Genomic DNA, 15,971 nt, shown 5'->3' with positions numbered 1-15,971 from the left:
GTGATGAGCCAAATTAAGTGATTAAGGAAATATGTAGGGCAATTATATGATCATGATTTTAATGATTTTGCCCTATTAATGAAAGAGGTTCTAACTAAGAGAGAGAGGAATAAGTTATAGAGGAGACAAGAACAGATCCTCTGTTACAATCTTGGTCAGGACTTAAAGCTGGATTCTGCAGATGATAGGGTTTATGATATATTAATTGAAGCAAGAGATGCAATCCTAGATGTTATGGGGAGATATACTAAAAGGCCCAATGCTTGGTCAAAGTTTGAGGCCATAAAGCAAAAGGTTTCTGAAGCTCCTGAGGTTTTCCTGGAAAGGATAACCGAGACAGGTGAAACTATTAGGGATGGATGTACTTGAAGAAAGCACCATTGCCCACATCAAACAGGTCTTTGTGAAGAATGCAATCCCAAGGGTCAGCCAATTTTTTAAGTCAAATTACCCAGATTGGGAAGAACTCAATCTAGACGAATTAAGGAAAAAGACTACTTATTTGACAAACGATCGAGATGAAAAAGCTGATGATAGGGATTCCATTGTTGAGGATTTGAAAATTAAAGGAAGCTAAAATGAAAGCTAAAGAAAGTGAAATTAAGGAAATAAAGGCTGTGGCTGCTTTGAGAAATATGCAGTAAAAGTATAATAATAACTATAAGCCCAGTGAGAGGAGATCAGGTCCTAGGTGCTGTTTCCTTTGTGATCAGGTCAGTCATCTGTACCGAGACTACAGATTCAGAAATCAAGTCAGAAGACAACAAAAAAGGAATAATGGCTTTAATAGACAAAACTGGAGTAATAATTATAATTATAGAGCTGAGATTTAAAGGAGCTCTGGAGAGTGGAGAGTGGAGGATGGAGAGCACTGGGGCATAGGGGACAGCCGAGAGAGAAGGCCAGAGGAAGAAAATGCAGGACCCTAAAGAAGGATGAAGCAGGAAGATGGCCAAAACAACCCATTGGCCTGGGCTGGGAGAAAGAGAAAAGATTTACTGAAGAATCCACACCTGCAGTGAGTTGACTTGAATTTCCCATTTTGTCTCCTTTTCTCCTTCCAGCATAAGAGCAGTAGAATAAAAGACTGAGAGCTGGAAGGGACCCTTAGAGATCCTCATTTTATGGGCAAGCCAAAAATTAAAGCCAATAGTTATCCTGTTCAAGGTCACACAGTAAATGCCTGAGTCAGGACTTGACTGAGCTCCTTTGCCATTCACTGGACCAGGATATTGTAATAATAAACAGGGAAGATTACTGTGCTGTAAGAAACGACGACCATGATGCCTTCAGTGAAACATGGAAAGTCTCATATCAAGTGACAGAATGTGAAATAAAGAACCAAGAAAACAACAGACAAAATGACTACAGCAATATAAATGTAAAGAACAACCATCAAAGAGAATGACAGCAACAATAATCATAATGAACATTTCTATAACACCTACTAAGTGCCAGGCACTATGAGAAGGGCTTTATAATTATTATCTCATTTGATCCTCACAACAACCCTGGGAGGTAGGTGCTATTATTATTCACATTTTATAGATGAGGAAACTGAGGCAGTCAGAGGTGAGGTGCCTTGCCCTGTCACACAGCTAGTAAATGTCTAAGACTGGATTTGAACTTGAGTCCCATTGGCTACTGTGTCATCTAGTGAGCTTGGAATGGCTCAGTATTCAGTAAGTCCTACTTCACATCCTCATCACTTCTTTCAACTGGACTAGTGCAATAGCGTCCAAATCGGGTCCCGCCTCTCTCCACTCCCAGTCCCTCTCTCCCATCCATCCTCCATATCTGCTGAAGAGACATTCTTAAATAATTACATTTTCTCTGATACAGGTTTGACCATATCACTCCCATGAAAGATACTTTTGTGCCTTCCAATGGCATCTTGAATAAAATTTACCCTCCTCTCAAAAAAAAAAATTGTAATTATAATAACAGATGGAAAATATTTAATAATAATACTCAAAATAGATATGCAAATCAATGCCAAAATGCCTGTTGCAAGGGACAACAACCCCCAGATTTCAATTCTATTCAGTCATGGGTAAATTCTGGAGCTAGACCAAAATACAGCTAAGTACTAAAAAGTAACTAGAGTAAGGGTACAAGTGCTTTATGAAGGTTTCCCCTAGGGACATATGAAAATGAATCAAGAAATGAGTGTGTTTTAAATGAAAATGAATTGAGAATAAATGAAATTGAGAGTAATGAAAGTAAGGTAGATGGTGATACAAATGAATTAATTGAATCAAAAGAGGATATAATTAGTATAAATAATTGTACAGAGAAATTTGTAATATAAATTTAATAGAAAATAGAATAAGAGAAATTAATGACGAATGTAAACTAAATAACAATAATGAAATTGTAATTAGAACAATGATACTAAGATGGACAATTTAAGGACCAATGAGAATAATATATAAGCTGATGACACAAAATCCTGGGAAACTCATTTAATTCAAGCAGATGTAGACTTGGATGGACAGGAAATGACTGAGCTTTGTACCGATGTTACTTTGCTCACATCAATTCTTGAAACCTTCCAACATCCAAATAGCACTGAATCCTATGTTTCTGTAACTATAGGGTTACAGATCTTTTGGTGGATACTGGAGCCAGTAAATCAGTTTTGCGAAGTCTTCCTAAAGACTATAAAGCTGTTGGTACTATGGAAGTCACTGGAGCTACTGGAAAACCAGAGAGAGTAGCAAAGTTACAACTTAAAACGATTACTCTAAGTCCACTATCTGTGAAACATGCATCTCTTTGTATGCCTGAATGATCAATAAACTTTCTTGGGAGGGACTTGTTTTGTAAATTATGAGCAACGATTCAATGTAATGACACTGGGGATGTATCATTACAACTCCCAGAAGAATCTCGGAAAGCCTTTCCTTTGTTGTTCTTAGATTCAGTCAGTGCAGAGAATGGGTTGGATTCCATCTATCCTATTCCTGAGGATATACCAGAAGACTTATGTTCAAAGTCTTCCACAGATGCAGATCTATTGAAATTAGCTACTCCAGTAACAGTGAGAACCAAGGAAGGACCAGTTCCTTGTGTTCAATACGTTTCGAGTAAAGAAGCTATAGATGGTATAAGACCTATTATTGAGTCCCTAATTCAACAAGGGATCATAATACCGTGCTTCTCAGAATACAATATGCCCATACTTCCAATAAAAAAGCAAAAGCTGGATCAAGAGGGCAGAATTGTCCATAAATCATACAGGATTTGAGAGCTGCAAATGATCAGTAATAAAGACACATCCTATAGTACCAAGCCCGGCTGCTATAATCTCATCCATCCCAAGTCAAGCAAGATATTTCACTGTGGTAGATTTATGTTCAGCGTTTTTCTATATAACAATTCACAAGGATTCTCAAAAGATCGTTGCGTTCACATAGGAGAGTATCCAGAGGACATGGACTTGTCTTCTACAGGGATTCTGTGATAGTCTGAGTCAATTCTCACAAATTTTGAAGACCATAAAACAATAACATTCAAGGAAAGCAAAATAGTACATTCTGTAGATGATATCCTCCTAGCATCTCCATCTGCTAAAGTGTGTTTAAAAGATAGCAAGATTCTTTTGATTAAATTATATAAACATGGACATAAAATCTCTAAGACAAAACTTCAGTGGATTTTCCCACGAGTGTAATATCTTGGATTTGTGTTGTCAGAGGGTTCCAGAAGTATCACTCAGAAAAGAATAGCTGAAAAAGAGAAAGAAAACTATAGACTAATCTCCTTAATAAATATAGATGCAAAAATCTTAAATAGGATACTAGCAAGAAGACTCCATCAAGTCATCACAAGGGTTATTCACTATGACCAAGTAGGATTCATACCAGGAATGCAAGGATGTTTCAATATTAGGAAAACCATCCACATAATTGACCATATTAACAAGCAAACCGACAAAAATCACATTATCTAAATAGATGCAGAAAAAGCCTTTGATAAAATACAACACCCATTTCTATTGAAAACATTAGAAAGTATAGGAATAGAAGGGCCTTTCCTAAAAATAATAAAACAGTATATATCTAAAACCATCAGCAAACATCATCTGCAATGGGGATAAACTAGAAGCCTTCCCAATAAGTTCAGGAGTGAAACAAGGATGCCCATTATCACCTCTATTATTTAACATTGTACTAGAAACACTAGCAGTAGCAATTAAAGAAAAAGAAATTGAAGGTATTAAAATTGGCAATGAGGAGACCAAGTGGATGATATGATGGTTTACTTAAAGAATCCTAGAGAATTAATCAAAAAACTAGTCGAAATAATCAACAATTTTAGCAAAGTTGCAGGATACAAAATAAACCCACATAAGTCATCAGCATTTCTATATATCTTCAACCCATTTCAGCATCAAGAATTAGAAAGAGAAAATTCCATTTAAAATCACCCTAGACAATATAAAATACTTAGGAATCTATCTGCCGAGACAAAAACAGGAACTATATGAACACAACTACAAAACACTCTCCATACTAAAACTAGATCTAAACAATTGGAAAAACATTGATTGCTCATGGGTGGGGTGAGCTAACATAATAAAAATGACAATCCTACCCAAATTAATTTACTTATTTAGTGCCATACTCATTGAACTACCAAAAAACATTACTGAGTTAGAAAAAAAACATAACAAAGTTCATTTGGAGGAACAAAAGATCAAGGATATGCAGGGAAATCATGAAAAAAAAATGCAAAGGAAGGAGGACTTGCAGTCCCAGATCTCAAACTATACTATAAAGCAGTGGTTACCAAAACAATTTGGTACTGGCTAAGGGACAGAAAGGAGAATCAGTGGAATAGACTTGGGGTAAATGACCTCAGCAAGACAGTCTATGATAAACCCAAAGATCCCAGTTTTGGGGAGCAAAACCCACTATTTGATAAAAACTGCTGGGAAAATTGGAAGACAGTCTGGGAGAGATTAGATTTGGATCAACATCTCACACCCTACACCAAGATAAACTCAGAATAGGTGAATAACCTGAATATAAAGAAGGAAACTATAAGCAAATTAGGCGACCACAGAATAGTAAACTTTTCAGATCTTTGGGAAAGGAAAGACTGTAAAACCAAGCAAGAGCTAGGAAAAAAAAAATCACAAAATGTAAAATCTATAATTTTGATTACATCAAAGAGGTTTTGTACAAACAAAACTAATGCTTCCAAAATTAGAAGAGAAGCAACAAATTGGGAAACAATCTTCATTACAAAATCCTCTGACAAAGGTCTAATTACTCAAATCTATAAAGAGCTAAACCAGTTGTACAAAAAAATCAAGTCATCCTCCAAATTGTGACATTTAAAAGAGTGGGAGCCATAAACTGTAATAATTAAAATGGTTGAGGTCATAAACTGTAGTGATTAAATAGTGGAAGATATAAATTGTTGTAGATTTAAGAGTGGGTGAGTAAATTTGTGACCACAGGAAATATGTTTTCACTATAGTGTTTTGTTTTAAATCAAATATAAGGTGGTCGCCAGGGAAATATTCCCAATTATGAATATACCCAAGTCAACTGGGTTTTATAGAGAATTTAATTAATAATACAATGAGGAATCAAAGAAAGAGAGAGAGAGAAAAAGGAAATAAATAAGAAAAGAATAGGCTGGCCCAGGCAGCCCTGGCCAACCCAGGCCTAAACCCTAAAAGAAAAGATCAGTCGTCAGTTATCACTCACCATAAGATCTGTTCAAGCAAGGATTGAGGGGGACAGAGTCTCCCCAGAGGGAGTTCCAGCCAGAGTCAGCCTCCCTTGAGAGACCTCCTTAGAGATTGTCCTTCTCTCAACAACCTCCTTAGAGACTGTCTCTCAAGAGACTCCCGAGAGATCCTGTTTTTCAGCTTTTCCTTTCCTTATAAAGGGAAATTTTCCTTTGTTGCCTCCCCTAAATTCTTACATCTACCAATCACAGTAGATGTTTTTCAAAGGACAGATCATTCTTAGTCCACACCTAAAAGGGTGTGGATTTTTGAGTAATTTACACCAGAGTAGACTAGAATCTCTGAGTAAGTTTTCACCTTTTTGCTCCTTGTAAGTTCACAAGTTGCCTGACCTTTATAGGTACTTAGCACCCCTTTATAAAAATAGGCATGGCTTAAACATGGGTTTAAGTACTTTTCATTGTTCAGCAAGGAGTTTTCTCCCCTAAAGCAGGCTTAAGTATGGGTGGAGTAGAGGTCTCACATTTCTGATCTAAGTAGAGTTCTCACATTTTAGATCTAAGTAGATCATTATTTATATCATATTTATATCATAAATCACTATTTAAAATAGGGAAGTCCCAATGGGGAATTTTTTAACATTCACAAGTCTGAGAAATTTCAAGATTCACACAATTGATAAAAGGGCATGGGGCATGAATAGTCAATTTTCAGCTAAAGAAATCAAAACTATTAATAAGCGCATGAAAAAGTGTTCTAAATCTCTTGTAATCAGAGAAATGCAAATCAAAACAACTGAGGTATCACCTCACACCTAGCAGATTGGCTAACATGACAGCAAAGGAAAGTAATGAATGCTGGAGGGGATGTGGCAAAGTAGGGACATTAATTCATTGCTGGTGGAATAGTGAATTGATCCAATCATTCTGGAGGGCAATTTGGAACTATGCCCAAAGGGTGATAAAAGACTGTCTGCCCTTTCATCTGGCCATAGCACTGCTGGGTTTGTACCCCAAAGAGATAACAAGAAAAAAGACTTGTACAAGAATATTCATAGCCGTGCTCTTTGTGGTGGCAAAAAATTGGAAAATGAGGGGATACCCTTCAATTGGGGAATGGCTGAACAAATTGTGGTATATGTTGGTGATGGAATACTATTGTGTTCAAAGGAATAATAAAGTGGAGGAATTCCATGGAGACTGGAACAGCCTCCAGCAAGTGATGCAGAGTGAGAGGAGCAGAACCAGGAAAACATTGAACACAGAGACTGATACACTGTAGTACAATCAAATGTAATGGACTTCTCCATTAGTGGCAATGCAATGACCTTGAACAACTTGGAGGAACCTACGTGAAAAACCACTAACCACATCCAGAGGAAACACGGTGAGAGTAAAAACACCGAAGAAAACAACTGCTTGAATACATGCGTCAAAGGGATATGGTTGGGGATATAGACTCTAAATGAACATCCTAGAGTAAACAACATGGAAATAGGTTCTGATCAAGGACACAAGTAATATCCAATGAAATTGCAAGTTGACTGCAGAAAGAGTGGGTGGAGGGGAGGGAAGGAGGGAAATAATGTGATTATTGTAACCAAGGAATGTTCTAAATTGACTAAATAAACTTATTCACATGGAAATAAATAAATAAATAAACAAATAAATGAATAAATAAAGGAGAAAAAAGAAAAGAATAGCTGATATCCAGAAACTGAGTGCACCTAAGGCGAAGAAGCAACTCAGAGCTATTCTTGAAACAAGTGGTTTCTGTAGACAATGGATACCCAGGTATAGTGGAATTACTAAATGTTTAACAGATGTAACCAGGAATACAGAACCAGCACCTCTGAAACTCCAACCTGAACATATGCAAGCCTTAAGTAAGCTTAAGGAAGAGATTTTATGTGCACCAGCTCTTGGAATCCCAGACTATACTAAACCTTTCCAATTATTTGTGATTGAGATGAAAGGAACTGCATTTGGTGTAGTGACACAGACTTTAGGACAAAGTTATCATCCAATTGGATACTATAGTTGTCAGCTAGATCCAATTGCTACAGGTACAGTTCCTTGTCTAAGGGGTGTAGCTGTTGCAGCTGTGTTAGTTCAGAAGTCATCAGACTTAGTTTTGGAATGTCTATTGAGGGCATTTTGTTCACATAAAATAGAAGCACTAATGAGGAAATTTTGTACTCAAGCATATTCAGACCAACGAATATCTAAGTATTATATTATACTTCTAGGTAGTAAAAACATCAAGTTGAAAATGTGTCGTGTATTAAATCCAGCTACACTTCTTCCTTATTTGCCAAAGAATGATGAACCATTACATGAATGTGTAGAAGTAGTAGATCTAGTGGATATGTCAAGAATGGATTTAAAAGACACTCCAATCGAAAATCCAGATTTGGTTTTATTCATAGATGGTTCTTCATATTTGTGTAATGGAATTAGATGTACAAGTGCTGCAGTTGTCACAGAATTTGAGATACTGTGGTATGGATCATTACCTAGTGTGAATCTTTAAATTTCTCAGATTTGTGAATCTTAAAAATTCTCAGACTCTACAACATTTTTGGTTCAGGCTGCTATCCTCTTATTTTTCAATGAAGGAACTTTAGTCAGGAATGTAGGTGGGAACTCTAACATTACTCCACCCATACTTAGGCATATTTTAGGGTAAGATAAAGTTGTAAAACTCCTTACTGAACAATGAAAATTACTTAACCCATACTTAAAGTAAAGCTAAAACCCTTAAGCTGGTTCTATTTTTAGATCTAATACAAAAAGGTGCTAAGTACCTATGAAGGTCAAATTAATCACTAAAAGTTCAAGCAAACTTAGCAAGAGGTGTGAGGTTTTAGTCTACTCAGGTGTGAATTACTCAAAAGTTTTAGTCTACTCAGGTGTGAATTAAGAATGGTCAGTCCTGTGAAAATGTCTACTGTGATTGGCAAATGTGAAAACTTAGGGGAGGTGACATAGGAGAAAATTCTCTTTAAAAGGAGGCCAGAAGGCCTCTGAAGGGAGATGCAGCCTTGGAAATTGAAGTGGAGCTCAGGAGCTGAACTGGAGGGTCTCTCTGAACAATAGAGCTTGCTTGGAACAAAATCTTGTGGTGAGTGGATTAAAGACTGACTGGTCTCTTTGAAAGCTCAGGCCTAGACCCCCTTTTCCCATTATTTCCTCTTACTCTCTTCTCTCCCTTTCCTTAATTCCTTATTTGCATTAATTAAAATCTCCATAAAAACCCAGCTGACTTGAGTATTGCATATTTAGGAAATTTTCCCATGATGACCATTTTACTTTTAATATAAAATCAAGACACAAAAAATTATCTTTACAGTTTTAGCAATTCAAAGTCTTGAAACCATATTTTCGCGGTCACAGTTTAACCACTCTTTTGTCTGTAACACTAGTAACCTTAGTGCTCCAGGGGCAGAGTTGGTCGCACTAAAGCAAGCATGTCTTCTGGCTGATGGTAAAAGTGCAAATTATGCTTTTCAGTGTGTCATGCTACAGGAAAGATCTGGAAACAATGAGGTTTTATTACTGCATCAGGAAAACCAATTGATCATGCAGAAATAATATCTGAATTGTTGGATGCTATCCAGAAGCCTAAACAGCTAGCGGTAATCCACTGTAGAAGTCATACTAATAGAAGAGATTCAGTTGCTAAAGGAAATCACAGCGCTGATATAACTGCCAAATTTGCTGCCAGAAATTCTAAAGTGTATTTCATGAACTTATCAACTATAGAATCTGATGATCTAGAAAAAGCTTATGTAGACTCAGAAATACAAAAATGGAAGGAGAACTTAGGAGCAAGAAAGCAACATGGTATATGGTTAACAGATACTGGAAAGTCACTGCTACCAAAAGACCTATATACCTATTTGTGTCAAGCCATTCACACAAAAGGTCCTTTTGGTACTCAAGCTGTAATTGACTCCATAAAGAGACAATGAGTAGCTCCTAGAATAAGTACTATAGCAAATAAGATCTGCTCAAGTTGTTCTGTTTGCCAAAAATTCAATCAAGGCATGTTCAGACAGAAAACTTTAGGTGGTAGAACTTTAGCATATTGTCCATTTGAGAGTCTGCAGACTGATTATATCAGCATGCCAAAAGCTGGAAGATACAAGTTTTGCTTGGCAATTGTTGATAGATTAACCAAATGGCCTGAAGCTGTTCCATCAAATACAAATACAGTTAGCTTTGTGATAAAAGTGTTGATTAAGGAAATTATACCTAGATTTGGAACACCACTAACAATAGACTGATAAAAGATCGCATTTTACTCATGACATCCTGAAAAGAGTCTATAAAAATCTAGGAATAAAACCAAAATATCATGTTCCTTATCAAAAATGTCATGTTCCTTATCCCTGAATTCAGGGAAAGTGGAGCACATAAATAAGGACCTAAAGACTATGGTGGGGAAGCTCTGTGCTGAAACTCATCTCAAATGGCCAAAGATTCTTCCCATAGCTTTGTTTTACCTACGTATGAGACCAAGAACAAATTTACATATATCGTCCTATGAAATGCTCTTTGGATATGCTCCACTACAAGCAAAAACTTGTAAGACAGTCTCTCTTAGGAGGAGACTGTCAACTTGCTTCTAACTTAAGTGCTTTACAACAAAGACTAAAAGAATTACATGATATGGGAGTATTAATTCAAACTAGTCCTTTGGATTATTCTCTTTATAATTACAAACCAGGAGATATGGTATATGTAAAAAAATTTTGCTAAAACATCAACAACACAAGAAAGTTGGTTAGTTCCTTACACTACTGTGTTAGTTTCTCCATCTTCAGTAAAAAGTTTTGGGTAGAGAATCATGGTATCATTGTTCACATGTAAAATTAGCACATGGTATAAATAATGAAAATGTACAAATCATCAAAGAAGAAAATGAAGAGATTACAAAGAGTTAGAATCATCAGTCAAATTGAGTCTGCAGTCAAAACGACCAGTAAGAGAGGATCATTCCTGCAGAAGAGGATAGAAGAGGACAATGCAGATGAAGAAGAGAATTCAGGAATTAACGGACATTAATAAAAGACTGAAAATTTATAAATTTAAAAGACTTTGGGAAATTTGCAATGAAGAGGATTACAGGATAAATGGACTAATGAATTGATACTTTGGGGGTAATGTATTGTAGTACAAAATAACAGAATATTTATTCACATACAAACAAATATATTTACTATTATGGAATTGCAGAAGAATATTCAAGAGGAGGTGAGAAAAGCAAGAAAGATCTGAAGTAGGGATAAGTATGTTTCATACAACAGTAATATAAAGCCAACATAAGTGTAACACCCACATTAAAATAGCAAAACAACATGACATATCAAAAGTAACAACATAACAAAACATACACATAAAACATAAACATGGTTAGGTTACATTGAATCACCACTTAAATGAGTGAAACAATGTATAATTAGGGTAAAAACAGTGTTATGATTAGCTATAGATGTGCTATTTACTAACAAAATGTAGTTACATACTTAGATTTAGTTTAGGTATAGAAATCTAGTTAGAAGAATTTTGAAGATAGGGATTAGTTAGGCAGGATTACGTCAGATAAGAAAATTAGATACTGACTTGCACAGCATCATACATTACACAACACAAACAACATATGACATCACATATCAAACAAAATTGTAGATAACTATGTAAATATCTGTAAATAGGGTATATAATAGGATTGTAAATTAATTGTATTCGAGTGTGTATATGTAAAATATGTGTAAATATGAAGTGTGCATAAGTGTATATATGTGCATGTGTATAGCATACATGTATATATTGTATATACTATATATATGTGTAAATTATGTACAAAGCTCACTTATATTTATTGTTACATGTATTTGCATAAGTGAATTTAATATTTGGTTTGACTTTCAGTGTAAAACTTAGGCAATGTATTTATTATAATTTTCAAAAATTTTTCTCTAAGTATAATGTTATGGTATTGCAATAATAGTACAATTTTCTGTATTGGCTGAAAAGATTTGAGTTTGATGTTTGCATGGAAGTTATGCTCATCTTTTGTTTGATGTTATTTGCTGTGCTGATTTTGCTTCTGTTTGACATATGTACTTGTTCATTATTTTCCTTTCCCTCTTTCTCTCTTAAAATTCCCTAGAATAGGTTAGTATTAGAGTAAGAGTTCAGTGTAAGTCTTTTGTTATATTGGTAGATTTCTTAGTTTAGATTGTGCACAAATATAAAAAGTGTTTCCAACAGGATTTTTGTTTCGTGCAAAAGGGGGAAACGTGATAGGGGAAGGACATTTTGCAACAAACTGCAATGTATACATCAGAGTGATTGACAGGAGCATGTGACTGAGAGTCACATGGGAGCCAAAGGGTCAAGATCTGGTGAAAGTTTCTAAAGTTCCAACTGTCTGGGCACTTCTCTCCTGGAAGGACCTGAGGTTAGAGGTTTGAAAAACAGGTTTCTGGCTTCTCCTGATACCAGCTGAAGAGAGGAATCTTTTGAACTGACTGCTGGCAGCTTGAACAGAAGATTGAGAACACACTTCTCCACTGGACCTGTTTGGACAGTTATCACCTGAAGATGCTAGCCCATTTGATTGGACTCCACTTGTGAGATTTGGTTATTGGGGAAACTTACTGTTTAGCTTAGAATAAGATAGGTTTAGATAGATTTATAGAAATTAGAGCTTAAGATAACTTGTAATAATTCTCCTAACCCCTTTACCTTCCTCCCCTTCCCAATCAATAAATCATTGTTCATTACCCACCAAATTCCTATTATAACACCATGGAAGAACTGAAAGTAGATAGATCCCCAGTGCCAGCTCTGAAGGTAAGAATATGAAACTTGGAACAGTGCTCCCTACACCACAGTTACAGATTAAAAAGAAAAAAAGAAAAGGCTGAAAAATGAGAAAATAACAAAAAAAGAAACTCAACAAAAAAAGCAATTTAGTATCAAGGGAGACACAAACTCAGAAAAAAGACAACAAAGTCAATACTACTCCATCCAAAGCCTCCAAGAAAAGGATTTTAAAAATCAAATGAGAGGTAGAAAAAAACTGGGGGGAAAATGAAAGTGATACAGGAAAATCATTTTTTAAAAAGTCAATAGCTTGGTAAAGAAGGCACAAAAAAACAAAATAGGCCAAACTGATAAGAGGCACAAAAAGGGAACAGCTAGGTGACTCAGTGGATTGAGAGTCAGGCCTAGAGATGGGAGGTCCTGGATTTAAATTTGACCTCAGACACTTCCTAGACAAGTCACTTAACCCCCATTGCCTAGCCCTTACCACTCTACTGTCAATACATAATACTGATTCTAAGACAGAAGGTAAGGGTTAGGGGGTTGGGGGGGGGGAAGGGAGGTACAAAAATCCAAAGAAGAAAATTCCTTGAAAAGCAGAATTGATCAAACAGAAAAAATATATGAAAATGCCCTAAAGAGAAAAAATTCCTGAAAGACAGAAGTGGCCCTTTGAGAAAAGAGGTACAAAAATTCACTAAGGAAAAGAACATTTTCCAAAGTAAAACTGGCCTGATGAAAAAAAAAAAGTACAAAAATTCACTCCAGAAAATCATGCCATAAAAATCAGAATTAGGCAAGTGGAAGCTAATAGTTTATGAATTACTAGGCTACCTGAAAGCAAAAAAAAGTTTATACCTCTTAAGAAATCATCAAGGAAAACTGCCTTAATATTCTAGAACCAGAGGACAAAACAGAAATGGAAAGAATCCACCAATCACTTTTTGAAAGGGACCCCCAAAACATAACTAACAGGAATATTACACTCAAATCCCAAAACTCCCAGGTCAAGGAATGTACTGTTCAGGGAGTTGTGAAATGATTCAATCATTCAGGAGAACAATTTGGACCTATGACCAAAGGGCTATAAAACAGTATATATTCTTTGACCCAGCAATACCATTTACTAGGCTTGTATCTCAAAGAGATTAACAAAAAAGGGAAAGACTTACAAAATGTACCAAAATATTTAATGCAGCTCTTTTTAGGGGGCAAAGAATTGGAAAGTGGTAGGATTCCCATCAATGGGAGAATGGCTCAGTAAATAATATGTATAATAGAATAGTATTGTGCTGTAATAAATGGCAAGCACGAGGATCTCAGAAAAACCTGGACTTACATGAACTGAAGCAGAATGAAATAAGTAGAACTAGCAAAAGATTGCACATTAATAGGAATACTTCATAATGAACAACCATGAATAACAGCTATTCTCAGCATTACAATGAGCCAAAACTACCCTGAAGGACTCATGATAAAAAAATGCCATCTACTTCCAGAGAAAAGGAACTGAGTCTGAATCCAAACCAAAATAAACTTTTTTTCACTTTCTTCCATTTCTATTTGGCTTTCATCCCACAAAAGCATTAATGTGGAAAAATGTTTTACTTGATTGATGTGTAAAAATCTATGAGATTGCTTATGGTTCTCAAGGGGAGGTGGGAAGTTGGGGGGAGGGAGAAGAGAGAATTTGAGATTTCATATTCTTTGAAAAATTTTGGAAACTATTTTTACATGTAATTGGGGGGGAAATTAAGAGCTTAAAAAAAAAGAATTTAGAGAAATGTGGGAAGACATATATGCAAAGTAAGCAGAACCAGGGAAAAAATATAAAGAATTACCACAACAATGTAAACAAAAACAGAAACTGAATGGTTTATAACTATGATTCTCCAGCTTAGCCCTGGAAAAGAGTTATGAAAAATGAACTTTCCTCCCTTCTTTTCAAAGGTGGGGGACTATGGTTATAAGTATATTTTATATACTTTTTTTGTATATGCTATATGCTGCTAGACATGGTGGATCTGTTAACTCAATTTGCTGAGCTATTTTTTCTTTTTTTTATCTGCTGTTATAAGGCATAGCTTAGTGGGGATCAGAGAGATGGAGATGTTGAGAAATGATGGTGGTATAAAAATAAACATTAATTTTTCTTTAATTTAAAGAAAAAAATGACAACAAAAAGATGGTTTCTAGCTAGTTGAGTAGATCCACTGGGTGGATGAAAAGGAACAGATATGAGAAGGTATAGAGACACTGCGATCAGCATTAATGAAGTAAACAAAATGGTGATAAAAATCACTCTATCATTGGATCCATCAAATGAATGAAAATTGATGCCTACCATCTATGTAGCAAATTATTAAGCAAAAAGTCTTAGCAAATGAAGTATAAATATTGTACATGCTTTCCATAATTCTTACTTCTCAAGATGCTAGATGAATATAGAGATTTTTCAGATAAGGATCAATATTCAACTGTGTTATTTAGTGCTTACTATATATTAGACACTATATTAGTCACTAGGAATACAAAGTAAAAGGCAAGTGTAGAAGATCCTTTCCAGAAGCTTAGCTTTATGATCTTCTTCCTCAGTAAAGTTCAGGAAGCCCAATCCTTGGCATGAGGTGTCAGAGGGGAAATGGTATATAATTAATGTTACATGGTGGCAAAAGAGTAGAGTTGCAAAAAGTTCTGCTATATCATTTACTAAAAAGAAACCTCTATAGTTTTAGAGTCTAAGTGCCCATTATTTACATGGCACTTTGGCCCAAAAAGTACATTGGTATTTTACAGAATTATTCTTTATAGTACTGAAGTAACATTCCCATACAGAATTTTTTTTCCCTTATATTTGCTATAATAGTATTTTACTTACAGTGGGTTTTAATGTTTTCAAATTCTGATTACAATTTCAATGTAACAAAAACATGAAAGTTTATATAGATAGTATTTGAAAATTATGCTCATGCTGCTAGTAATAAAGTTACTTTTCTCTATTAGACATTATTATTATTATTAATTTTCATTATGGCTAGTCACAAAAAATTTTACACACTGAGCTCTTCACTACAAATGTTAAGTTTTCAAAGTAATAAATATACATGCATATATTTGGTTTTAACAAATAAAATTAGTCATTATTTAGTAAAAATTGGTCATTTGAAAGCATGCATCAAAAAAATAAAAATGAGTTTTCAAATTAAAACATTAAGTAATTTTGTAATAAGAAAACAAAGTTTCAGAAAAATAGCTTAACTATTGAATTTTCTTACCCAAAAGGACATCAAATAAATCCGTTCTATCACCATTTTCATCATCCGCTGCCATGATCCTAATCACCTTTGATGTTCCCCATCTACGATTATTTAAGAACATATTTTAATTGATGAAATTAATTTTTCACAATTCAGTTAATAGGCAACTTC

The 15,971-nt window shown here is 35.2% G+C and overlaps 1 protein-coding gene across 3 annotated transcripts in view; it reads right to left on the bottom strand.

Annotated features, from left to right (window-relative positions):
• The window catches only part of CASP8AP2 (caspase 8 associated protein 2), a 69,156-nt gene that overhangs the window by 43,534 nt on the left and 9,651 nt on the right, over window positions 1-15,971 (bottom strand). For all 3 annotated transcript variants that reach the window (XM_007484320.2, XM_007484322.2, XM_007484321.2), the window contains exon 2: window positions 15,819-15,901. In XM_007484320.2, the coding sequence (XP_007484382.1) occupies window positions 15,819-15,873 (55 nt within the window). In that variant the 5' untranslated portion in view covers window positions 15,874-15,901. The remainder of the gene's footprint in view (window positions 1-15,818; window positions 15,902-15,971) is intronic.

Source organism: Monodelphis domestica, chromosome 2 (assembly GCF_027887165.1).
Source record: "Monodelphis domestica isolate mMonDom1 chromosome 2, mMonDom1.pri, whole genome shotgun sequence".
Classification (NCBI taxonomy): Eukaryota; Metazoa; Chordata; class Mammalia; order Didelphimorphia; family Didelphidae; genus Monodelphis; species Monodelphis domestica.
Note: the sequence above shows the minus strand (reverse complement) of the source record. Positions and strands in the feature narration are given on the sequence as shown.